The sequence below is a fragment of the Aulonocara stuartgranti genome (assembly GCF_965226115.1).
Source record: "Aulonocara stuartgranti genome assembly, chromosome: 14".
Classification (NCBI taxonomy): Eukaryota; Metazoa; Chordata; class Actinopteri; order Cichliformes; family Cichlidae; genus Aulonocara; species Aulonocara stuartgranti.
Window position 1 is genome coordinate 22,378,359 of NC_138950.1, and position 25,173 is coordinate 22,403,531.

The 25,173-nt window shown below is 41.3% G+C and overlaps 1 protein-coding gene across 5 annotated transcripts in view; it reads right to left on the reverse strand.

Annotated features, from left to right (window-relative positions):
* The window catches only part of dync2h1 (dynein cytoplasmic 2 heavy chain 1), a 125,844-nt gene that overhangs the window by 49,847 nt on the left and 50,824 nt on the right, over positions 1-25,173 (reverse strand). For 4 of the 5 annotated variants that reach the window (XM_082501972.1, XM_082501973.1, XM_082501971.1 and 1 more), the window contains exons 58-76: positions 25,082-25,163; positions 23,970-24,133; positions 23,366-23,503; positions 22,099-22,212; positions 21,788-21,948; positions 21,241-21,364; positions 20,949-21,070; positions 20,559-20,645; positions 19,914-20,040; positions 18,743-18,884; positions 18,168-18,277; positions 17,841-17,861; positions 16,759-16,857; positions 15,954-16,077; positions 13,052-13,215; positions 12,740-12,859; positions 4,997-5,131; positions 3,963-4,106; positions 532-621 (exon numbers count right to left, since the gene is read on the reverse strand). In XM_082501972.1, coding sequence (XP_082358098.1) covers positions 532-621; positions 3,963-4,106; positions 4,997-5,131; positions 12,740-12,859; positions 13,052-13,215; positions 15,954-16,077; positions 16,759-16,857; positions 17,841-17,861; positions 18,168-18,277; positions 18,743-18,884; positions 19,914-20,040; positions 20,559-20,645; positions 20,949-21,070; positions 21,241-21,364; positions 21,788-21,948; positions 22,099-22,212; positions 23,366-23,503; positions 23,970-24,133; positions 25,082-25,163 — 2,268 coding nt within the window. The remainder of the gene's footprint in view (positions 1-531; positions 622-3,962; positions 4,107-4,996; positions 5,132-12,739; positions 12,860-13,051; positions 13,216-15,953; positions 16,078-16,758; positions 16,858-17,840; positions 17,862-18,167; positions 18,278-18,742; positions 18,885-19,913; positions 20,041-20,558; positions 20,646-20,948; positions 21,071-21,240; positions 21,365-21,787; positions 21,949-22,098; positions 22,213-23,365; positions 23,504-23,969; positions 24,134-25,081; positions 25,164-25,173) is intronic. The other variant, XM_082501974.1, reaches the window with a different exon arrangement.

Genomic DNA, 25,173 nt, shown 5'->3' on the forward strand with positions numbered 1-25,173 from the left:
GGGTAGACTGTAAAACCTTGACTATATGTCATATATGCTACTACAAGTGAAACTAGTGCCTTGTCCAAGTCAAGAGATGTATCTAAATTCTCACATTCAGAATAATAGAACTAGAATACAAACCCACATTCATAATCTGTTCATAAAGTCAATTCATTCTACAGTGGAATTTAACTAGATTTCAGTAAGTAAAAAAACTAAGCAAGTCATCACACAATATATATTTAATATTTTATGACCACCTGTTAGCTGTCTATCTATCCATCCATCTTCTTTGAGCATATTTTGTAAAAACCATGAAAACATTAAATAGCTAAAGGAGGTCAAATGGCATCATAATATATTAATTAATTAATTTTAGTATTTTAACACCTTAGTACCAACAGAGCATCATTTAAATGCCACAGCCCACATGACCATGTCCATTTGTTTTATATATTACCCACTGATAACATACAAATCACCAAAATTACCCAAATAAATTATCCGAACAACGTTTGCTTTGTAGTTCTGTATAAATATGTGCTTTACCTTGAAAAGAGACCGACAGACATACTCATAAACCATATTCTTCAAGTTGGCTCCTAATGCCGCAATCCTGGCATCAGTATTCTCTTCTTCCTAAAATGTAAAACAAACAAACACACAGACATAAATGAGCTGAAGAAGAAGACACTGGACATTAAAGAGGACAAACTCATGTTACAAAATGATGTCGTGTCACAAAGTAAGTTTTTATTAATACCAAGCAGGAAAAGTGTCTGTAACTGTATTTTATAATAAATAACTGTGTCCTAGATGTACTACCAAAAGTAGAATAATTGAAAACAGCATTTTTATTTTAGTGTGTTCTTTTTTTCTGTCATATCAGAGGAACCCAATTGTCTCAAGGCTATTCTGGAGTGCATGTGCAGCAATTACACCATGATAATAACACATATAGAGAAAGACACAAAAGAAACAAATGGAAATAGTACAAATAAATAAATAATTTAAAAAAAAATCCAGATGGACTTATTATAATAATAATCCTTTCTGTCATCGTTGTATTTTTACTCAGTTGTATATAGTATTTGTATTTGTATTCTATTTTTATCTTATTGTATATTTATTTTATTTTATTCTACTGTATATAGTATTTTATTTTATTCTATTCTGTACAGTTGTGTACTGTATTTATTCTTATTGTATTCTAATTTTTGCCTCATAACTTTTGCACTGTCCACTTCCTGCTGTGACAAAACAAATTTCCCACGTGTGGGACTAATAAAGGTTATCTTATCTTATCTTATCTTATCTTATCTTATGGACTCTGCCCCATCTGTTTTTCTTTCCATGTATGTGTACTTCTGCCTCTCCTATCTGAATCTCTGCTGTTTTAAACCTTTGCAAAAGCTAATCTAGGCTTCGTAACCTGCTTCCACTCAAGGTGTGTGTGACATTTTTTTTTCTGTTATATAGTTATATTTGAAAAAAAAACTCTTTTTTTAAAATATAACACAAGTCTTTCCTGTTTCTTTTCCACATGGGTATGCTTGTTAAAGTGTGACTGTGTGAATCTATGTATGTAGGCAAACAGAGAAGTGTGTCTGTCAGCCATGAGAGGGCAAAATTCTCTTGTTAGATTTCAGAAGCCATCTGCACTTTGTGACAAATTAAACTTGCTTATTCAACACACAAACCAATGGATGCAAAGATAGAGAGTCCATGAATCAGTGCACTATTCTGACTATACTGCTGACTGTAAGACAACATACACACTCATACGTAGAAACATGTAAGAGTAGTGACCAGCTGCTGCCTGGTGACATTCTTGGATGGCAGCACTGGCTCTAACAACCCACACAGGATTTGGGAGAGTTAGTGTTCAGTCTCTCAACCCACTCTATGTGTGTTGGTGTGTATGTGTGTGCACATGCATGTGTGCACTCTGGTTATCAGACAGTGCTTAGGGCTCAGATGGGAAACAGCAGTGTGATACATGCACGATGTGCTCCAGCTGTACAGGTCAGGCTGAAATACTCGGTTGCAGAAGAACACAAAAATGATCCTTCAAAAAATGTAACAAAGTAAATTAAGCTGAATTTATCAAAACTAAACTGAGCTAGACAAAATATTCTTAAATAACTACAGACACCATATATCTTTTGCAGTCTGCTTCAGTGTAAACATATTGTCTTGCACTCATGCTTGTACTGATGAGCAATAAATGTATTAAAAAAAATAAGCAGTAGCAAAACTGCTTTACTCTGGACATGCCAAAAACAGCAGTTTATATTACTGTGAATAAGTTTGCAAAGCAGTTTTTTTTTAATGTATGAAACACTGGGGGGTCTACCTATCAGATGAACAGTGGATGGATCCCAGAGTCCTCCAGTCTGATTGGTGCCTTTGGGCAAATTACTGAACCCCAAGTTGCCCTCTGATGTGTGTAAATACTACAAAGCGTAGATAAAAGCGCTGTATGAATGTGTGTGTGATTGGGTCAATGAGACTTGCAGTAAGAAAGTGCTTTGAGTGCTCAACTGAGTAGAAATGCATTACATAAGTACCACTTTTTTTTTACCATCAATGTAAATTGAGCTGTGATGGAAATTAAGAAAATTAGACCTTCCCGTATAGTCTCTTTCCCGATAACAGTTTGTAAATGAATTTCTATGTCACAGAACCAGCCTTTCCCAGAAGATCTGTAATGATGCGACGCTTTTTTTTTTTTTTTCCAATCTTTGAGGGTGCGTGCCTGATCAGAACAATCGAAGAGTTGCTCTGCTCTTAGTGGTTGTTACGTCATTAGACTTGCCCAACAACCGCCTGGGCAACGTATGAGGCTGACTAGTCGAAAGGTAAAAGGCCAACTGAAGAAAGAAGCAGAACTATCTGGTCAGAGCACACAATGCACTGAGCAGAACTGTTATTATATATTGGAAAAAAGTGAACAGGCTTTTATGAAATTTCCTTCTACGTTTCTTCCCAGGCCACTTTGCTAATTTAGAGGTTTAGGCTATCGCTTGAACAGAGCTAGCATTGTGCATAGCTCTGCCCAATAGCTGTGTGCATATATATCTATTGTGTATGAGCAGTTGCCAGGCAACCACAGAGACCCTCTGTTAAAAAAAACTTGTTAATTAGCGAGCAGTTTAGAGGGTTTTTTTTTTGTTTTTTTTTGTTTTTTTACTGCTGGACAGAGTCGGGCTAGGACAGTTTCCAGTCTCTATGTTAAGCTAAGCTGATGAGCTGTTGGTGATAGTTTCATATTTAGTTGACAGAAAAGAGGAGGTGTCAACTTTCTCACTCAACTCTTTGCCAGAAATTAAATAAATGCATTATCCAAAATGTCCAAAGCTATTCTTTGAAGCTGAACTTATACTATTTCATCCATACACACATGGTCCATCTCCACTGAAACATCAACTACACTAAACTGCCTAAGCATCAATTAGCTGGTATATTAATAAAAAGCCACGGATTGTCCATATATCCAATAATACACAATGCCACGACTGAAAACACATGAACACACACTGAAAACAGTCAACTGTTATTTTAAACAGTTTAATTTTACGCCCTGATTGTGAGACTATTTGGAAGTGTGGGTATTAACCTTTTTTTAATCCGTTGAACTAATTTTTGTTTAGTCACAAGGAGATGTTTTGTTGATGCTGATTTCACCTCAAGAGTTTATTAAACACAATTATTAAAAGTGTCTTAAAACATGAGTGAGTACTGTAAGAGCTGTGAGGAATTTCTTGCTGCATTGTATACATTTCTGTATACATATTTTTTATTTGTTGTATTGTATGTATGTATTATTTATGTATGGTGATCTGCTTGTATTTCTTTTACCGCCAGTGTGGGACAGTACTCCAATTCCATTGTACTATTGTACAAAGTATGACTGTGCAGTAACAATAAAGGGTTAGAGCTAAAGTTAGCTAAAGTTAGAGCTAAAAGTATTTAGTTACCTTCTTGGCCTGAAGAGCTCTTTGGAAGAGGCGCAGAAAAGAGGCGAGGCTGAAGCGGTACATGTTGTTGATCTTTGACAGGTCTGTGATAACAAAATACATCTTGCTAGCACTCTCTGCAAGAGGCAGGTAGGCATCCCGTTCCTAAAGTAAAAGCAAAGAAAAACAGAAAGAGAGAGAGAGAGAGAGAGAGAGAAAACAATGTCAAAAAGAAATAAGGGACAAAACAAGGAAACAGTGAAAGAAGGACCACATATGTTGTGGAGTTACAACAGATGGATGGATGAAGACAGAAAATTGCACTGACATGCAGAAAACATAACATGCGCGAAAAAGCAATTACAGGTGTTTATTTCAATCAAAATGGAAGAATAGAGGGATAAATTAGGATGGACTCAATGACTTGTAATGAGAAAGGAGCTGTGAGAGAAAAAAGAGGTGCATGGGACCCGAGGAGAAATAATAAAATACACACACACATAAAAAAAAGAAAGAAAAAAGAGTAAAGTGCAAAATCAGTTCTGGTATAACACTGCACCCTAGAGGATGAGTATATAATGCATTTACAATGTGCCTACACTTTTACATATGTGCAGTCCGATGCCTGCAGCATTATATTGCTCATTTTATTACATTTAATATACATTTGGCTTACTTGTTTAGGTACACATTCTGTGAAATTGACAGCATGTTACATCTACCTAAATATCTTGTTTTAATAATTAATTAGCAACTGTTTTACAGGGTCTCAAATCATTTATTGGAAAGTAGAACATATCTCAGCTAGCGAAGCTTTCAGGAGTCATCTGTCAAAGATTAGAAGTTACAGTCTTTTCGATTTTCACTTACAGCCATTTGAACTATGAAGAGTCAGAGTTTGCCTCACAAACATCAAGGTATGACATCCGTGTAGAAGGCCAACATAACTCATACTGTTGATTCCCAAAGTGTTACTCCTTTTAAAACTGAACCCCAAAAATGTATTTAGTATATAGGATTTTCATGGGTTGTGTGTGTGTGTGTGGTTGAAATACCTGGTCCAAGGAAGCCTGCAGCCTATGTGATTCCAGTAGTGACTCCTGGATTAGGGCGCTGCTTGCTTTGGTCTGGTTTAGGCTGTCTATTAGCTCCCTGTTCTCCAGAATATTCCCCTGAGCTGTAGCCAAGGTCTGACAACCAAAAAAGGACAAGTTGCAAAAGATCAGCAGGAAATAAGGAGAAATTTAAATTACATAGAGAGAGTTCAATTGGATAAAATCTTTGATCTGATAAAAGTTGCAAGGAAAAGACAAGTTGTTTGCATCATGTGGGGTTTTTATTTATTTTGTTGTATTTAAGCATTCATTGGGTGTCAAGAGTCTTCCACTAAATCCTGTGGAATCTATTCTCTGAAACCAAGTGATAAAATGTATTCAAATAAATTCAAATACAATAGATGAGAAAGCAGCAGAGCATGGAAATGTCAAGTCAAATATGCTCCTACAATTCAAGAATAATTATATGTCTAGTACCACTGAAGCACTGACATCTTGGTGTGTGTGTGTGTGTGTGTGTGTGTGTGTGTGTGTGTGTGTGTGTGTGTGTGTGTGTGTGAACAGATTTCCCTTAGACAAAAAAAAAAAGATCATTAGGGTGAATTCCACAATGTCCATCGCTGATGTGTGCACGTTTCTCTGACTGTATACTGTATGCATGAAGCTTTTGTTGAGCTGTTGTGTGAAAGTAAAGAAATGAAGGAATCTTCATTGGAATGAAGCACTTGGCCAGGAAGAATTTGATGTTTTGCTCTATACTGTCATTACAATATGTGTAAAATGACATGTCCACACAATGCTCACCCCCTCTTATGGCTACATCTTCTTAAACCAGCAGTCTTTATGAACACACTCTAGCCACTTTATTAGGTACACCACATGGGACAGATTCAACAAGCTGCTGAAACCATTCATCTGAGATTTTGATCCATGTGACGTGACAGCATCAAACAGTTGCTGTAGATTTGATGGTTGCTCATTGAATCTCCTGTTCCACCACATCAACGTGCTCTCTTGTAATGTGATCTGGTGACTATGGAGGCCATTTCAGTACACTGTCTTGTTCTAGAAACCAGGATTAGGTGATTTGAGCTTTGTGGTACCACTGTCAAGACATCAGCCACAGCAGCGTGGAGAGTCTGGGACAGAGCTGAAACCACATGGGAAGAAGAGTTCCCAATATGCCCCATGTAAGTCGCTATAGTATAACTTGTGGTAAGGAGATTATCAGGGATTCTAACCTGTGGCCGCAAGTAATGCTTATTGGGACTGAGGGCTTCATCTCGAGATATTATCAGTAGCAGCATGGCCTTGAGCAAGCTTGTGGTGTTGAGTAGGTAAAGGGGAGCTACATGCAGACACCCCTGAAAAAGGCAAGTCAGCCTCAGTAAAGTATTGTCAAACCAGGCCAGCCTCGTGGTCCTCTCAGTTAATGGCATACAGCTGGAGTTGATGCAAACATCATCTGTCAGAGCCTGCCTGAGATATTCAATGCCAAGACACAGTGGACATCTGTCATGGCCATCCTCCTGGCTTAGAGGGACCAAACATGCCTGCAGGATAGAGTACCTGTGCCAATTTCAATAAATGGTGTAGCAGTGAGGCACAAATCTAACACAAGCAGCAGGTATAATGCTGCCAAATTAGCAATGTTGAAGAAGAGCGATGAGCATTCAGCCTAGTAGTTATTTGAGTTACTGTTGCTTTTATGTCAACTCAAAGCAGACTGCCCATTCTCCTCAATGGATATTTTCAGTTTTTTAAACTATGATGGGATGATGATGATGATGATGATAGAAGGTTTGTTTTCTGTTTTTAGTCTTTATGCAGTTCAAGTAGTTGGACAGAAGAAGGTTTGAATGGGCTTTGGCTGTAGCTATTTAAATTATCTGTGTTGAGAACAAAATGAACACGCTGTGTTGTCAGTAATTGTTGTGTTCATATTTGTCTGCAATGACGAGAATACAGAATAACTGGCCCAGTTACTGATGATTAAGATATCACTAGTTACAGAGGCTAAATCATCAGAAAGCAGCCCCTCCAGTGGATACATTGTATCCAAAGTTTTCCATTTGGTCAGTCAATTTTCACAGATTCATTGAACTAAACTTCAGTACTCAGCAATAACAGCTTCTGGTTATGATGAAGTGCTCCATCAGACATATGCGTCAGCGTTCAGGGGAGGGAAACTGATCGCGACAGCAGCAACTCCTCCTGCTCAGTCTGTACACACCGTTCTATTTTGTCTACCATACCCTCCTCAGGCTTAGTCCTCATCAGTGGGTGGGAGCAAAAACAAGATCTGCAGTGCAGAGAAAACTGAGCATTCACACTGGAAGAAAATGAGGTTTCACCAACATGAAATCATCATCTCCACATTCAGGTCCGCAGGTATTTGGGCTCTGACATAATTCTGAATTTGCTTCTGCACACCACCAAAGCAGATTTGGTGCGAAGCAATCAACACATGATTTGAATGTAGACTTTTATCTTCTATTTGGGTGATTTTTTTTTCAAATATTACTTCTTTTTTTAGGAAATATTCAATGGCCAAACTAAAACAAATTATAAATATCAGAACAGCTAGGAGGATGTTTTTGCCAACATCCAAATACTATGAACTCAACAACCTATAGCTTTGTACTCCATTATGTACAGGGTGGACCATTTATATGGATACACCGTAATAACATGGGAATGGTTGGTGATATTAAAGTCCTGTTTGTGGCACATTAGTTCATGTGAGGGGGAAAAATCCTCAAGATGGGTGGTGACCATGGTGGCCATTTATAAGTCGGCCATCTTGGATACAACTTTTGTTTTTTCAATAGGAAGAGGGCCATGTGACACATCAAACTTATTGGTAATGTCACAAGAAAAACAATGGTGTGCTTGGTTTCAACGTAACTTTATTCTTTCATGAGTTATTGACAAGTTTTTCTTTGTTCACAGCGATTGACATGTCGAAGGGGTTAACACATGAGGAGGGGATCAAAGCAAGAGCCCACAGCGTGGCACTCGTCGCATGTCACTGGAGAGTGAAATTAGTCGAACCTTCGGCAGATATTAGCTACTCACAAATGGCACCCTTACAAACTCCAGCTACTGCAGCATCTCAACGAGGATGACCCAGATCGACGCACAGAATTTGCAAAATGGGCAAAACAAAAATTGGAACAGGAACCTCAGTTCACGCAGAAGATTTTGTTCAGTGATGAGGCAAACTTGAATGTGAATGGTGAAGTTAACAAACAAAACCACCGCTATTGGTCTGACACTAACCCACATTGGATGGATCCCTCCAAGACTGTTGGAACAACAAAAGTGATGGTTTGGTGTGGTACATGGGGTACAACGACAGTGGGTCTATTCTTCATCAATGGAAACCTCAAGGCCACTGGATATTTGAAATTTCTACATGATGATGTGTTTCCCTCTTTGTGCACTGAAGCTGGTACGTTCCCTGAGTTTTTCCAGCAAGATGGTGCACCACCACATTATGGGTGCCAGGTCCGAGCATTCCTAGATGAACAGTTTCCTGGAAAGTCGATTGGTCGTCGTGGGCCAGTTGAATGACCCCCAAGGTCTCCTGATCTGACCCCCTTAGACTTTTATCTTTGGGGTCATCTGAAGGCAACACAGAGGTATCGAAACACGGGGGCAAAAATGCTCTGGCCACCGTCACCGCTGTCGTGGACGCCAGGGGTACCGCCTCCGGCCACCTGGTCGTGCGGTCCACCACAGTCAAAAGGTGCGTGAAACCCTGGGACTGCGGCAAGGGACCAACCAGGTCCACATGAACGTGATCGAAATGCCTATCGGGGACACGGAAAGGTTCGAGGGGTGCCTGCGTGTGCCGGTGGATTTTCGAGCGTTGGCATGGGATACAAGCCGCCGCCCATTCTTTCACCGTTTTGCGAAGGTCCGGCCAAACAAACCTGGCGCTGACCAGCTTGACCGAGGCCCGGACACCAGGATGAGAGAGGGCATGCACCGAGTCAAAAACACGACGACGCCATGAAAGGGGAACCACTGGTCGGGGGTGGCCGGTGGAAACGTCGCAAAGCTTCACACACCCCCGTTCTCTGCTAGCCATCGGGGCGGGGGGGCTGGGAGGAGATGTTGGCTGTCCGATTGGCCTCCCTGCTGCTGCGGAGCCTGGGACGGTCTGCTTGCCTCCACCCCGGGGGGAAGGGTAACATCTCTTGGGTCTGGGTTCTGTTTCCCCCTCTGGGGGCGAGGGTACCTGGACCCAGGGTATAGAGTATGTTTGGGGAGTGTGATTGTGTGTACATGTCCATTTATGTCAATCCTTACGTTGGGTGAGTGCTGAGTGTTTGTATATGTGTGCATGAGGGTGGGAATGCATGTTTGTGTCTGTGTGTGCCTGTTTGTCTGTGTCTATATGTGAGGTTGGGTCTTAGACTCCACCTCTCTGGGAACTCCCAGGCCCTTCAAGGCCTATCTCCCCTCACCACACTCCCTGCCGGTGACTGATGCCCTCAGGGGTCGGTGCATTGGTGGTTCTTGGTGTCCGGGGCTGGGCGCTCAGGTATGTACCAGCTCACTCCCGGTGGCTACCTGGCGGGGCCTGGCGGCTGTTGCTCGGTCAGGCCTCCTCCGGGGTGCGGGGGGCCCTCGGGCCTCCAGCCTCTGGGCCTGCGGCTCGGTTCACTCTGGCACAGCTGGCTGCTGGCAGAGCCGGTGGACACACCGATGCAGCCCCCTCTAGCTTCTGCTCGGTGGCTACTGGGTGACGCCTCGTCTGGGGATCCTCAGCCCTTCCCATGAGGGTGGCACGGATGCCCCTCCAGTGGTCCTCCTTGGGCTCTCGCACTCTGGGGCCTCTGGATGTTTTTTTTTTTTTGGGGGGTTTTTTGGGCCTCTGGATGTCTGGGGCCTGGATCTCCTCCATGCCTGCTTCATGCCCTGGGGGACGGGGCTATGGCTCTCTACATCCTTTTGCAGACCATTACATGTGGAAACCATTTGAATACAAGCACGCTGATCCACACAGGTGTGCACACGGGTGTTCACTGTTTGTAGACTTAAATTACACCTTTCTTGGCTGCTACTTCAAAGCACATTGTGCACTGTCTGTCCTGCGTGCTGCACAGCAACATTGAATATTTAGTATTTACTGCTGTTTACACTTAGCTAGATTAATGCGATGGTGTTGTGTTTAGTATGTTGCTTTGGGTTTTTTTTGCTTGTTTTCTATTCTTTTTCTCTCAACAGGTGATCCAGGAGATTTTTTTTCTCCCCCCTTTCTCACTGTCCCTCTCCCCTTCTGTTTTTCTTTTCCTTCCTCTTTCTTTCTCCCTTTCCTATCCCTCACTCATGTCTGTCCCATCTGTAACAACTGAAAATAAAATAAAATAAATAATAAAAACAAAGGTCCATCAAATGGACCAATACGGCAATGCCACGATGATCCATTTGGCAAAATAAATCCATTGGGTATCCTTGTTGGTCTTCAGACAACAATTCTGATGGCTAAAGAACCAAATGGGACAGACAAAAAAAAAAAAAAGGAAACGTCGCAAAGCAGGTGCGGACCGCCGTCCCACACAGGGGTGTCCTCCAGCACGTGGCCAGTTTTTGTTGACTGAAGGGCAAGGACGTCCGGGTCAGCATGTTGCTCATGGCAGCGTAGTCCACGCCGACATACACCGGAGAAACCAACACGCGTGAGAGACAGTCAGCGACGTGATTGGACTTACCAGCCACATGCTGAATGTCTGTGGTAAACTCTGAAATGGCCGCCAACTGCCGCTGCTGGCGTGCGCTCCATGGGTCAAAGACCTTGGACATGGCAAACGTCAAAGGTTTGTGGTAGACGTATGCAGTAAAGTTGCGACCCTTGAGGAAAAAACGAAAATGTCGTGTCGCGAGGTGCAGGGCCAGCAACTTCCTGTCGAAAACACTGTACTTGTGTTCGGCATCCCGGAGCGTACGACTGAAAAAGGCGAGCGGTTGCCAGAGACCTGAAACCCGCTGTTCCAACACGGCACCCACTGCCACGTCAGACGCGTCGGTGGTCAACGCGATCTCCGCCGACGGAAATGGGTGGGCCAGCAGGGCGGCGTGGGCCAGAAGGGCGGCGTCAGCCAGCGCAGACTTGGCTGCGGAAAACACCTGGACGCGTTCGGCAGCCAGTCAACGGGATCTTTGTCTGTTTTACCTTTTAAGGCAGCATAGAGCAGGTGGGCAGCTCTGGGAAGAAAGCGGTTGTAAAAATTTATCATCTCCAAGAACTCCTGCAACGCTTTAACCGATGTGGGACGCGGAAAAGCCGAAATGGCCCGGACTCTGTCGGGCAATGGAACCACACCTTCAACGGAAATGCGGTGCCCGAGGAAATCCAGAACAGGCAACCCAAACTGGCACTTGGAAGGGTTGATGATCAGGCCGTGCGCTGCCAAACGCTGGAAAACCTGGCGCAGATGGGACTCGTGCTGGCTCGCTGAGCAGCTGGCCACCAATATCATCCAGGTAAATAAAAACGAACGGCAGCCCGCGCAAAACGGAGTCCATCAGCCGCTGAAAGTGGGCGGCACCTTTCAGGCCAAACGGCATGCGCAAAAACTCGAACAAGCCGAAGGGGGTAATGACAGCGGTTTTAGGAACGTCTTCGGCGCGCACGGGAACCTGGTGATACCCCCGCACCAAGTCAATTTTAGAAAAAAATCGAGGTTCCGGCGAGATTGGCCGAAAAATCCTGAATGTGGGGAATGGGGTAACGGTCATTCTCCGTGGCATTATTTAAACGGCGGAAATCTCCGCATGGCCGCCACCGACCATCCGATTTGGGTTCACCATGTGAAGCGGAGAGGCCAATACACTGTTTGAACGCTGTACAATGCCAAGGCGCTCCATGGCTACAAACTCTTCCCGAGTGATGGACAGTGTCGCAGGGTCGAGGCGGCGCGCACATGCGAACACCGTGGGACCGTGGGAATATAATGCTCCACCCCGTGTTTCGTTACTGTGCTAGAGAAATTAGGGACAGACAGCTATGGAAACTCTAAAAGCAAACGCTGAAAAGCATCCCCGGAGGTCACTACATTAGCCCAAATCAGGGGCTCGGCGGCCCGAGTAAAACAGGGTAGCGAAGAAAACGAGAGAGCATCAATTAAACGTCTGTTAGCAACATCGACAAGCAGTCCATGAGCACACAGAAAATCAGCACCTAAAATAGGTACAGAGCTAGTGGCAGTTTCAGCGCCACAGCTGCAACCGGAGGCGGAGGACCGGCGGCCGCTGATGCATCCAAAGCGGAGTCTGTGTTATCTTCGGCCCGTAGCATGCTCGAGTCAGGGGTCACCAATGTGGAGGTAAGTATGGACAACACAGAGCTCTCAGTTCTCACTCCTTCTTTATTCCTCTCCAACATCAACTGAACACATCGTGCCACAAAACACAGCAACACACTTCCTCAACACTGGGTGTGAGTGGAGCCCTCTAGTGGTCCACCACAACATTACCGATAAGTTTGATGTGTCACATGGCCCTCTTCCTATTGAAAAAACAAAAGTTGTATCCAAGATGGCCGACTTCTAAATGGCCACCATGGTCACCACCCATCTTGAGGAGTTTGCCCCCTCACATATACTAATATGCCGCAAACAGGACTTTAATATCACCAACCATTCCCATGTTATTACGGTGTATCCATATAAATGGCCCACCCTGTAGAATCCTTGTCTATATTTCCCTCACAGTATATGTTAGCATGAGTACCTCCAATAATGATTCTTCCAGCTGAGCCAGCTGTATCTTCTTGTCTTCCTCTTGTTGTAGTAGCCTTGTTTTCTCAGTCTCCAGCTCTGGCTTTTCTTGCTGGATGGTCAAGGCTAGCAACTAACATACAGACACACAAATAAAGAGCCAGTGGGCACACTGTATGGCCACATCAAGTATATATCCCATGTATTTGTGTTATTAACTTTAAAGTTATTATTGGACATGATTATGCTCAATAGGTACATTTTAAATTACTGGCATTGTACATTTTATATGCATTTGTATTTGTGTGCTGGTTGAATGGGTTACCTGTCCCCGCAAGCCTGCCCTAGTTGTTGTGAAGTTGACCTCAGTAACCACTGAGACGGCATCAGGAGGGATGAAGGGACTGGGATTCCGTGTTGCCAGGAAGAGACGGAAGTCCTCATTGTAATCAATAACCTTGTCTCCTATCTGGACCACATATCTAGGACCTGCACATGTGCAAATGTGTCTCTTAACAAGGTACCTTGTTTCACATCAACTTTTAACTTTATCCTACCTTCCGTCCTTTTACTTTTCTCCCTCTACTTTCTTCCCCTTCTGTCGTCTAGATGTCCGCAGTGCAGAACTGTCAAATTTTTTGTCTCAGCACTTTAATCTTTCTTGTTCAACACTACTTTTAAGTGGATAACTTGCCCTTTCACATACTGTCTCTGCCCCCGCTCTTTCCAATTCTGCTTCAAATAGCGAACCGCCTCTCCCTGGATGATTCAGAGCCTTATGAATCACACATCATTTTTACAGGTATGTTTTCAACCTCTGTTTTTTATATATGTGATTGGAATGCAACTAACTAAAAGGAGAAACTAAAGTATTACTGGCTATAGAAGACGCTTCAAAAACCAGTCGTCTATGAATACACGCTGTATTTGGGGGCTTTTTTTTGTCCAATTTTGTAAGACAATTTCAAAGAGTATTCATCCATAAAATGGAATGACCAAAGGACTGCACTGCATGTTTTTTTTCTATGGACAATTTTAATATCCAACAGCTGCAAAGTATTTGAGAAAATTAAGTGGATAAAATAACTACCATTTTGAGATTTTGAGACTATTAATTGGTGATATTTTTACTACATAGAATTCATTAGGCTTAAACTGAAGAAAATGGGTGGATGGATGGATTTTAATATCATATTATGTACATACAGGCTAGTCCTTGTGTAAAATAAGAGATATTTATGTCTAGTGAATGCATGTTTCTCATGTGTGAGATTTGCATAAACCTATGGACACTAAATGAGACAACACCAGGGTTCTACAGCATCTTATTCTCATGCATACAGAAAAAACCCTCAAAACTGAAAAGTCTAATGTGCTCTTTCTCTTTGCTGTTTCTCTTGCCGAACAAAGACTAGGTAATTCAAGGAAAATCAATAAGTGAGCTCCTACTGAGAAACTACCACACTTTACCTGAAAGGTCCATTTCTGTGATTGTACAAATAATGAGAAGTGACACACGGAAAGCAATTACTTCTTATATACCACAGTGTGATAATGCAGCAAACCTGTTTTCTTTTTTCACTTATTGTTATTTATCCACCGTCTCCTTCGTTCACACTTTTCTTTTTCATTTGTAATGCTCGCCCACAGTATGCTCATTAATTCTTTCAAATATAACTAACACTCAAAATAATGGACATGGTACAAAGTTTCACAGGCGTTTGTTGAAAAAAAAAGTAAGTCAGGAGCAAGTTATTAATAAGTTATTAATATCACTGACATCAAGACTCACTATCAAAATGTAAGGCTTGAGACACTAATTTGAATCTATTGGCTTTCAATCATTATCTACAGTTTGGTAAAAAATTAAGTACACACTATTTAAATTCTAAGGTTTTATGTATCGGGACATAGTAAAAACAATCTGATCCTTAGCAGGTTTTACAGCTGGCAACATACAAATTTAAACAAACTACAACTGCTTCCACAGGAATTGAGGGGGATCAGGATCTGACGGTACTTTTCTATGTTTGTAAATCCATCCGCTTTGATAAGATCCACAACACCACTGGCTGAAATTCAGCCCCAAACCATGACAGAGCCTCCACCGTGTTTTATAGAGCTGTTACCACTGATTTCTGTCCAGCTCTTGAGTAATTCAGCATAGCTCAGCCTTTTCTCCCCTTTTGCCTTCCTTGAGAATGGCTTCTTAATTGCCACCGTTCCAATGGGACCATTTCTGCTGATGCTTCAGTGAACAGTAGATGAATTGACTGAAGGGCCAGATGCATCTCTGAGGTCCTGTGTCAGGTCTTTGCCGGATACTTTTTTCTATTTCTTGATGACATGACTTTATGATACTGCTCATCTGCTGTAGGCTGTTTTTTTAAAGCCTGCCACTTCATCTTTTGTGACCAGCTTTGTAGTTTCCTCAAATTGTTTAAGGACAAAGTCTACACCATATTGATATATGCCATGTTTTCAGCAAATAGCTCTTCAATAATCACCTTTTTTAGCAGAAAAATATTATTTTTTATGCCTGTAAAACTATTTTATCTTTTCCATTTTTCATAGATTAATTTCATAAAGGCAGACATAGACATTTTATAAAGAAATGTAAACAAATGATGTGTTTTTGCATCAGGCTTCTAATTGGTTCCGTATCAAGTCATCTGTAAACAATTCACAGGACAGTGTTAAGCAACCGAACAAACAAAAAACAATGGTAAGATAGAAGGCCTGAAAATGAGTGGAAAAAAAACCATGTCCAAAACTAAAACACTGAAGACCAATTAAAACATATTAGAAGTCTGGCAACTTTGAAGTAAATTATAGAGAAATGAGGGGTGCTTCTGCATTTTGGCTGAGTTCTTTTAACTTTCCCTTTACTGTGACTGTATTGTGGAAAGGTCTTGTCTGAATATAAAATAAAACATGAATAGTCAATGTTTAACCATTTGATTTACTTAATATTTTACAGAGTAAGGCTTTTGAGAGTGAGAAGAAGTACTGTGATGGCCCAATGCACTAGTCAGGATTGGTTAATTAAACTTTGAGGCAATATCCCTCAGAATGGGATTTCACTACGCTGCAGAAAAGTAGCCCCTGGATAGAGGTGAGTAGTCAGCAACCTGAGGTTGCTTAAGCCTCTGAATTATGCCCAAAAGAGTTCTTCAGCCCAACTTTGTATGAAATTGGTGTTTGTGCTTGTGAGAATGTGTGAGTACCCTGTGCTATTAGGTCTCTCCTCAGCAGCGGATAGAGCACAGGTTCAACTCCATCCATCTCTTGGATGATAAGGGTTTTTCCAAATCTGACTGCCAGCTCTAGGGATGTCATGAAGTTATTATCCTATAGAGAGAAGCCACACAGACACCCAGTACTAAGAGATTACATTAAATTCTAGAGGTGGATGGTAACACAGTTCTCTCGTGTATCTGGTGGATGGAAGAGTAATTATAGTTGTAGTACGATTACGATTAAAAAAGAAAAAAAAGAAAAAAAATTACAGTTGGAAGATGAATAAATCTTATATTTTCTTTCTAAACAAAGCATTTACATCTAGAGCATCTAGAGAGTTTTAACAAGTTATTAAGCAAAAACCAACCAATTTAAATACATATACAAAAAATAAATAATTAAATGAGTGTTTTCAGTGTACCTGATGACACTAATGCAGTAATTAATATGTAACAGTTAAGTGATAAGTAATGGACACCAGTGTTACTTAATGTAATCATCATAACTTTTTGCTAAAATCATTACCTGGACCGATCAAAGTATGGTTAAGGCTTGCTTCTAAATGATTAAGATATTCTAGTAAAGAAGAGAAACTTGGATTCATTAGACAAGAAGAAACTGATCAGTCAAGAATGTCTAACGGAAAACTTAGAAAAAGAAGAAAGAACGGGTTAGAATGAGGGTTAACTGAATTAAACAAAGCACATCACCAGTGTGTGCACAGGATTTTGCAAAATCTAACAGATTAATGACCCTCCATTCCACGACACGTTACTGATTGTGTGTTGTTACCTGCTGGTTGATAACCTCTAATCTGTGCTGTTTGAGATGTGTACATAGCCACTCTGTAGCTCGGGATGATGGGTCGATCAGGAATGGACACGCAACACTCTGAGTCAGAAATGAGGAGAAAGCAGGACATTTCAGCTGACGTTGTTTTAGGATAGTTTTACTTATAAAGCACACAACTCACCTAGAAAATGATGTGCACTGCATGTGTGTGTGCATATGGTTTAGCCCCGTCACAGTGCTATCATACTTACCACCTTCCTATATCAGGCACAGGAGTCTTTCTCTCGCCGTCTTTCTTACTCCCTCTCACATACACACCAATGATTACAGTTTGTTTATACAGTGAAAGCTGAAACCAGTGTTTTTGAAATCTCTATCCGGATAGGGTCCACTGTTCTTGTACCAGCTGAAGTGTGCAGCAATATAAAAAGATCTCTAATGCCTTTAGGAAAAAAATGGTTGTGAATGCTCATGAGCCTGACAAATCAGTTCTGAGGCAAATCATCTACAAGTCTTGTACATGGAACCACTGACAATTTGCCCACAAGTAGTTACGGCACATTCAGCGAGAGAGCGGACCATTTGATGTCTCCAAGAACCCCCAAAATTTTATATGATCTATGTCATTTTTGCGAGAGTGTATGCGTACATATACTCCCTAGACACTTTATTGGGTACACCTGTCCATCTGCTCCTTAATGCAAATTTCTAACCACATGGCATGAACTCAATGTGCCATGTCAGAAAAGTCAAATAATCTCAAACTGTCTCATTGTTATGTTTCTTGAACATAACAATGAGTTCACATGACTGAAATGGACTCCACAGTCACCATCCCAGTCCAATAGTGCACGTCTGGGATGTGCGAGATCTATGCCACGAAGAATTAAGACAGTTCTGAAGGCAAAAGGTGTCCAACCTGGTACTCTCTAGGTGTACCTAATAAAGTGACAGCACATCTCTTTCTCACTAGTTTCAAGGCAAACACAAAAGCAAAAGAGAAACAGAGAGACAAAGAAACACTAAATAAATAAACTAGCTATGTAGGAAACAGCTACGAGGATGAATGATGGACTTCTTACCTTCAACTTGAGTGCATTGATCTGGTGGTGGCGATGATAAAAACAACACACAAACACGATACAACCAAATGGAGCACAGACGTATGGCAACAAGGACACAACTTTCGGTACAGCTAGACTTGTTTTATCATGTTAATGCTGGGTTTGTATTGTACTTTAATGTCTTTTTAAATATTTTATACAGTGATGTGAAATAAGCAAGCCAATGCATAAATAGTATTAATAACATCCTTATATAAAGTAGGCAAAAAGAGACTGAAATTAGTGTTTATATTTAGTAAATCCCTGTGTCACGTTGTAGATGCAGATTTGAAATATTAGTCTAACCTGCAGTATAACCAGTGCATTCTCCATTGAGAGATCATCTGATGGCAGCCCTTGACTCTTCCAGATCAACTGTTCACTCTCCGAGCACAGGAATGATCGCAAGTCAAACTCTGAAACAAGCAACAAAAAGGCTTGTGTCTTTATTTGTATTTATTGTCACCATACCTCAGTTTAAATATCACTGAGATAATAATTAGTGCTTTTCATGTACAATTTCAATGCATTTATATTAACGTAAGAGGAGATCAGTTACTGGGGTATTGATTATTGATGTAGTATCATATCATTAAAAAACACAAAGTCACAAAACAGGATTATCAAGTACTGTGATGCTTTCTGAGCCTGGGATTAAAACATAACATCATTATAAATTAAAATTAAAATTACCATTTATTTAGTTAAATGGCAAACAAGCTCTTCGAGAAGACCCTGGAGCTGTAACGTCTGTATGTTCCATGTTGTAACAGTAGAGTCCGTTATGTTGTGTGTGGGCAGCGGTGTCTGAGTAGGCTGCTTGGGACAGGACTTGCCATATGCTGTTGCTAGTGTGGTAAAAGAACTAGTGATATATTTACTCTGTAGTCCAGAGTGAGCCATCCACGAGTCCAGACACTGTCGTCTACGGTCTTCCGAAGCTGCAGACAGGTAGGTGATGAAGGCTGCCGCAAGCAAGGCTCTAACAGGGAGCGTATCCAACTCATTCTTTATCTCGGACATCTAGGACAAAATACAGGTAGGTGAACAAAGTATAAAAACTAATCACATTAGAGTGACGGGCAGTATCGGGAGAAAAGGCGTGGATGTGAGAAAAGAAGATGGAGCAAGGAGAGAACTGAAGTTGGTACATTGCTCATATGTTGCTAATATGGCCCAGTGCAAAACATGTTTGGTTTTTGTTTGGTTTTCTTCCTAATGACTCTTTAATACTAAACACAGTTATAAATACCAAATGACCACATAAAGTGTTTAACTAGACGAAAAAATGCTAACCCACAAGTGCAGGACCTGGAACACACTTGCTGTTCTGCACCGATTTTACTGACACAGCTGTAAAGACTTCCAGGTTCATCAGGATTCCTTTGAGGTATTTTAATAGCATGTCAGGGGAACACGGGCGCACCCGCACATCTCTGTAAAATACTTAAACATCAGGCTTAATTGCTAACCCTTTTCCCCACTTATATCCACATCTGAGGTTGCAAGTTTTCATGACCTTGAGATCTCTAGTCTACTGCATTAATACATCCTACTTAAAAACTTGCATCTGTTTCACTTACACTGTAGCTGTGTACACCTGACTCATTGGTTTTCCCTTCCTGAGAAACACTAAAACAGCTTAGAAGTATTGATGTATAGTGACCTACAGCTACTGTACAGCGTTGAAGTGAGTGTATGTGTGTACACGTGAAAGTATATGGTAATACGTGAGTGGAGAGCAAACTGGCTCTCTGGTGTAGTCCTTGAGGGAGACGGTGGGACTGAGGGTGTGTGTACGAGCGAGCGTGTCAGGAAGAGATTGAGTGTTTTAATTAAGGTGCAGACAGATGCTGTGGAGAGGAGTAAAAACAGCCAGAAGGGACCCAAGACAGCGGGATCCATCCCCCCTGTCATACACACACACACCCACGAGCTCTTAGATACTCACGGCTCCTGTTGCTCTTACATGGCAAATGAGCCTCTTTTTGAGTAAATGTGTATAACCTCCCCCACCAATACATATATCATCACAGCCATACATCAAACTACCTGTGCATTCCAGCGTGTGTGTTCTCCGTCCAGTTGTGATATAAGCTGCTGGGCAGCAGTGATCGTGTCCTGAGCTTTTGACACATCGGCCTCCAACTTAGCTGCCTCTGCAGTGTGACACTGAAACCTGCAGAGAAAGTAAGGAGAAAGAAAAGCCAACCGAAAGCAGATGTATTGTAATATTTACCCAAGACGATAAGATGCATTGTAAATATAACAGGTGAGGCTTCCTCTATGACATTTACAGCAGGTAGAGTCATATAGAAAATGAGTGTAGTGAAAGTAGGACATCTTTCAGTTATAAGATGATTGTATTGTATGATTGAACATGGATGAGGAGGAGGAAAACTGAAGACTAAAGAGGACAGAGCGCAGGGAGCTCAGTGACACTAATGTAAAGTGTGAAGTTCGACCCTTTGTTGTGCTCTGATGTCGTAAACACTGATGCTGGTAAATGTCTGCCCATGTTTGTTGCTGTTGTTGTTCATTTTTAGGTGGCTCATCATCGCATCAACAAATCAACAGTTCAAGATTAAAAGAAACTACAACCCTAATCTCAATTTAAGACAACAGCACGCAAAAACCAGAAGCAAAACCCAAACTACACAGTATAGAAGGATTAATTGGTGAAGGAAGGATGCATACTTCTCTTTCAACTCATTGACTTTGGCTCCAACAGTGCTGAGCTGGTCTTCTAGTTTATTCTTCCTACTCTCAGTCTTCCTCAGGTTTCTGGACACATACAACACACGTATTGATTTATTGACTTACTTTATGTATCATTTATTGCATGTGTAGCATCGAGAAACTGAGCGTGAGTTAGAGTTGAGTAGAATTAGATGAAGTCAGTGATCACAAGTTTGTTTAAAATAATACAATCTAGATCAAAATTACTTCACAAAACTTAGCAACTTTTTAATTTTTTTAATCAAGAACTTCAACTTTCTTGTTTTTTGTTTTGTTTAAACATACAGCGTTTTACAGGTTGAAAGCATTTTCGGTCTTTTATAGAGTTGTGTTTGTGTGTTTTCCTACTCCAAAAGTCCAGCCTGTTCTCTTTCCAGTGGCTCTATCCTCTCTAGGACGCGGGAGTATTGGACATTGGCTTTGACCCAGGCAGCCAGAGGAGCAGCTGCTGCACTTGCACGCTTTGCATTCTGAATGAAACAACAGTAGCATTACAAATCAGTGAAACAGCCATAATAACTTCTTTAGAAGACAAACACACTAACAAACCAACAACAACAACAACAAAAAAACAATCAAGCTGTAATACCAACCTCCAACAGTACATCTAATTCTGATTCTGCTACTATGGTAGGCAGACCTTAGGGTCGAAAGAAGCCCTGTTCCTGTTGAGTAGCTCTTCCACACTCTGGCGAATCTCAGGAGTGATGTTCCTGGCTTCAAATGTAGCTATGTCCTCCCTCACACCACGTTTAGCTAGAAAGCTAGAGAAGAGAGGAGTTTTCATGTGTGAGTTCAACATTAAAGCCAAACACAGATGAAATCATCAGAAAGAGATCAAATTAACCCATAAAGCAGATAGTTTAATGTTAATTCAAGCCTAAAATATGAGCCTTTTTTTCCTTAATTAAGCATGAACAGTTGCCCCCCCACCCCCAGCACCACCCCGCCCAAATATACGCACACAACCTACACTCGCTCATTAGCAGTGCAGAAAGGCTTTGTTTATCCTTCCCTTTTCTTCCTCGTTTCCCACCCATTCTCTAACACCTCATCACCTCCTAATGCCTCTTTTTGCTAACCCGAGAGGTGTCGAAGATCCTCATCAATTTAATTACTCCCAACAGGGTAACTCTTCATCTTCCTATCCATCCCTTTACACGTTCTTCCTATCTCTTTTCTCTCACCTCTTCATGCTGACCCAGGAGGTGTCAAAGATGCCCATCAGCCTCAGTACCCCCTCCAGGATGTCTCTGATGACATCGGGAGGCATGCGGAGGGAGCGGATCTCAGACAGCGCTTCAGGCTTGATGTTTCCAACTGCACGCTTTGCTTCATCTACCAAAGGCTAGAGGGCAGCAGGGGAAAAGGCAGCGAGAGATGCACAAGTACGTGAAGGATAAGCACAATGGGGATTGCAAGCCTTGAAAAGGGGGGATGTTTTCTCGTAACTTACAGAAATGGGCATGCTCACAAAAACAGGCAACAAACCACTTACCTGTACTTCTTTCAGCTCGTCGTCGATTTTGGCTTTTCTCTCTTCAATTTTGGACACTTCTTGAGCCATTTTCCCTTTCAATTTTTCCATCTCTGCCTTCTGGTCACTGGCATTCTGGAAAATCCAAAAAATAAGGAAAATGTTCAGTACACTAGATTAAAAAACAGGCTTTTAGCATGTACTGAAGTTAGGGGAAAAAGGCTTAATCAGGATTGAAAGTAAGCAGCTGAATATATGATTTCTATATAATCATCTGTATTGTATTTGACATTTATAGGATTTTTTTAGGAATATTGTGACACTGATGATGAAAAAGCAGTGAGGACAAATGTTTGGCCGCATCATTTTCCAACAGGTCCTCTCTCTGACCTCTTCAAACCTGAAAGTTTTATCACATCACATTTTCATCTAAAGCTAATCCCAACATTGGCTTTTTTTCCCATCCCTATAATTCTTCCATAGTCAAGGCTCCAGGTCTTGCTATATGCCACATATATTCCCCTTTTCTGCTCCAAACCTTATTTTCATTCTTCCTTAACGGCTCTCTTAATATTTCCATCTTTGCCAAGCCTCAGTCAGTCTTCCATCTATTTTGTTTACACTCTTCCCATCGTTGTTCCAGTGTTCCTCGCTTCTCTCCCTGCTGTCTCCATCCCCACAGGCGACATAGCTACTACAGACCAAAGGGATGAGTCTAGTTCTTAATTATCACTCTGCAAAACTGACTCCTCTGACAGTTATTTCTTTTTCTTTCTTATTTTTGTTTCTCATCTCCTTTCTTCCTCCCGCCCTCTAACTCAACAAACCCAATCCCCACAGAGTGAAAGATAGAAGGATATCATAACTAATGAACAAGGTTCATCTCCTTTTCCCCCTCCACACATCTATCCAACCATCCATCCTCGAGACAGACCCAGCAGGAGGAAATGGAAATGGGGGTATCAGGAGATGAGAATGAAAGGAAAGTCACAAAACAAACAAATACACATACGTACACAAACTAAATAAATAGTGTCTTCACAGCAGGGAGGATATTGCCATGGGAAAGGCAGAAAGTTTTTTGTATAATGCAATGCAGATGAAAAAGAAAGCCAGAGAAGAGAAGAGAGGAGGGAAGTTGGATAGATAGACATAGAATAGATATAAGTTAGAAAAGACATGAAACCCTGCAGGACTACTGTCCTGAGCCACACACGTATACCCACATCCACCCATCCCAATACACAGTCACTAGCGGACAATGCACCAGCAGCACAGACATACACACCTGCATGGAGGTTGTGATTTCCTGCAGGGCAGAATCTGCCTCCTGTTGTTTAGTCCTCAGCAGTTCGCTCTGCTCTGCAGCCCGCCTCTTTAGTTCATCAACCAATGTTTTAGCTTCATTCAGCTTAGAAACGCCTGCCTGTAGACATAACATGTATTACTTTACAAGTAATGTCAAACTTGTTTCCTCTTAAAGATTCAATGGAATTTGTGTGTGCAATGTTTACCAACAACATTTACGGTTGCTTTGTAATTGTACTTTCTCATATCAGTGTGTAAAACTGCAGTAAAACTTTAAATAAAATACTACACAGGATGAATGCTGGGCACAAGCTCATCTATCAGGGCTGGATACAGTTCCAAAAACCAAATAACTTCTCTAATCCATGTCTTTTATTTGCTGTGTGTCGTTTTCACCGCAAGGCTCTTTTAAAACCCTTATCGTCACTAAAAGTCAAATCAAGAGCTATTTTATGTGTAGATCTATCGATTTTCAAGTCTAGGATAAACAATTCTCATCAGTTGTTCCAAAGTTGCTTCTTACGGAAGTAGTAAAACTCATACTACTTATAATTCTGTATCACAGGGTAGATTTGCAATTTTACCTGCAGATGCTGCTGTCTTGTAGTAAGCTGCTTTTGCTTCCGACTGTATAATGCGGTGTAAACATGCAGAAAGGCCATGTACTTGCTCGGTGTTGCACCGTGTTCGCGGCATGACTCATGGACCATCAAGAACAATCGGCACAGATCCCCCTGCCCAGACCCTCCTGAGAGTCACAGGTGAAAAAAAAAGATGCACAAAGAGAAAAAGTTGATATAAAGTCATTCTGATTACACTAAAAATATAGAGCCATTAAATATGTCTAAGTATTATAAGCTTATGATACTACTACTATTAATAAAATAAGATAATTCATCTTAATTTATCACATGGTAGTGACTAAATGGAAATATGAGTAAAATAAAATAAACAAACAAATAAATAATAATAATAACAATAATAATAATAACAATAATAACAATAAAAGCCTTTATGGTAGACAGTTCAGATGGAAGCCCCTCCTCAGTAAGAGGATAGCCCACCTGGAGTTTGCCTGAAAGACTCTCAGACCATAGAAACAAAACTCTCTGGTCTGACAAAACAAAGATTGAACTCTTTGGCCTGAATGCAGAGTCTCATGTCTGAAGGGAATCAGACACCGAAACCCGACTGAACATCTCTGGAGAGATCTGAAACTGGCTATGCATCGACACACCCTCCCTATCCACCTGATGGAGCTTGAGAGGTTTTACAACAAAGAACGGGAAAAACTGCCCAAAAATAGATGCGCCAGCTTATAGCATCATACTCAAAAAGACTTGATTGCTGCCAAAGGTGCTTCAACAAAGTGTTGTGCAGTCTGTGAGTACTATTACACTGTAGATAAATAGAAAATAAATACGAGACTGATTATCTATTTATTTGTTTAAACAACATTGACCAGTTCTAATTTTTTCGTTTTTCAATGTGATTAATCATGCCAACAGCATGAACAACTATAAAATGGCTCAAATGCACTTTGTCATCACTCCTATTTCAAAGTCACTCACATTGTGAAGGTGATAGCTTCGCGTGTATACAATTCTGCATTGGCATTTATCAGCTATCTGACAACATTTTAAGTCCAGAGATCATAAATCATTCATGAACTGTGACTTAATGTTCATGTGCTTACCTGAGCTTTTCCTCTTGCTGCCCTTTTCTCTTTCGGTCTCCTCCCCTCCCTGCTCAGTTTTTGCCAACAACAGCTCAGGTATCTGACAAGCA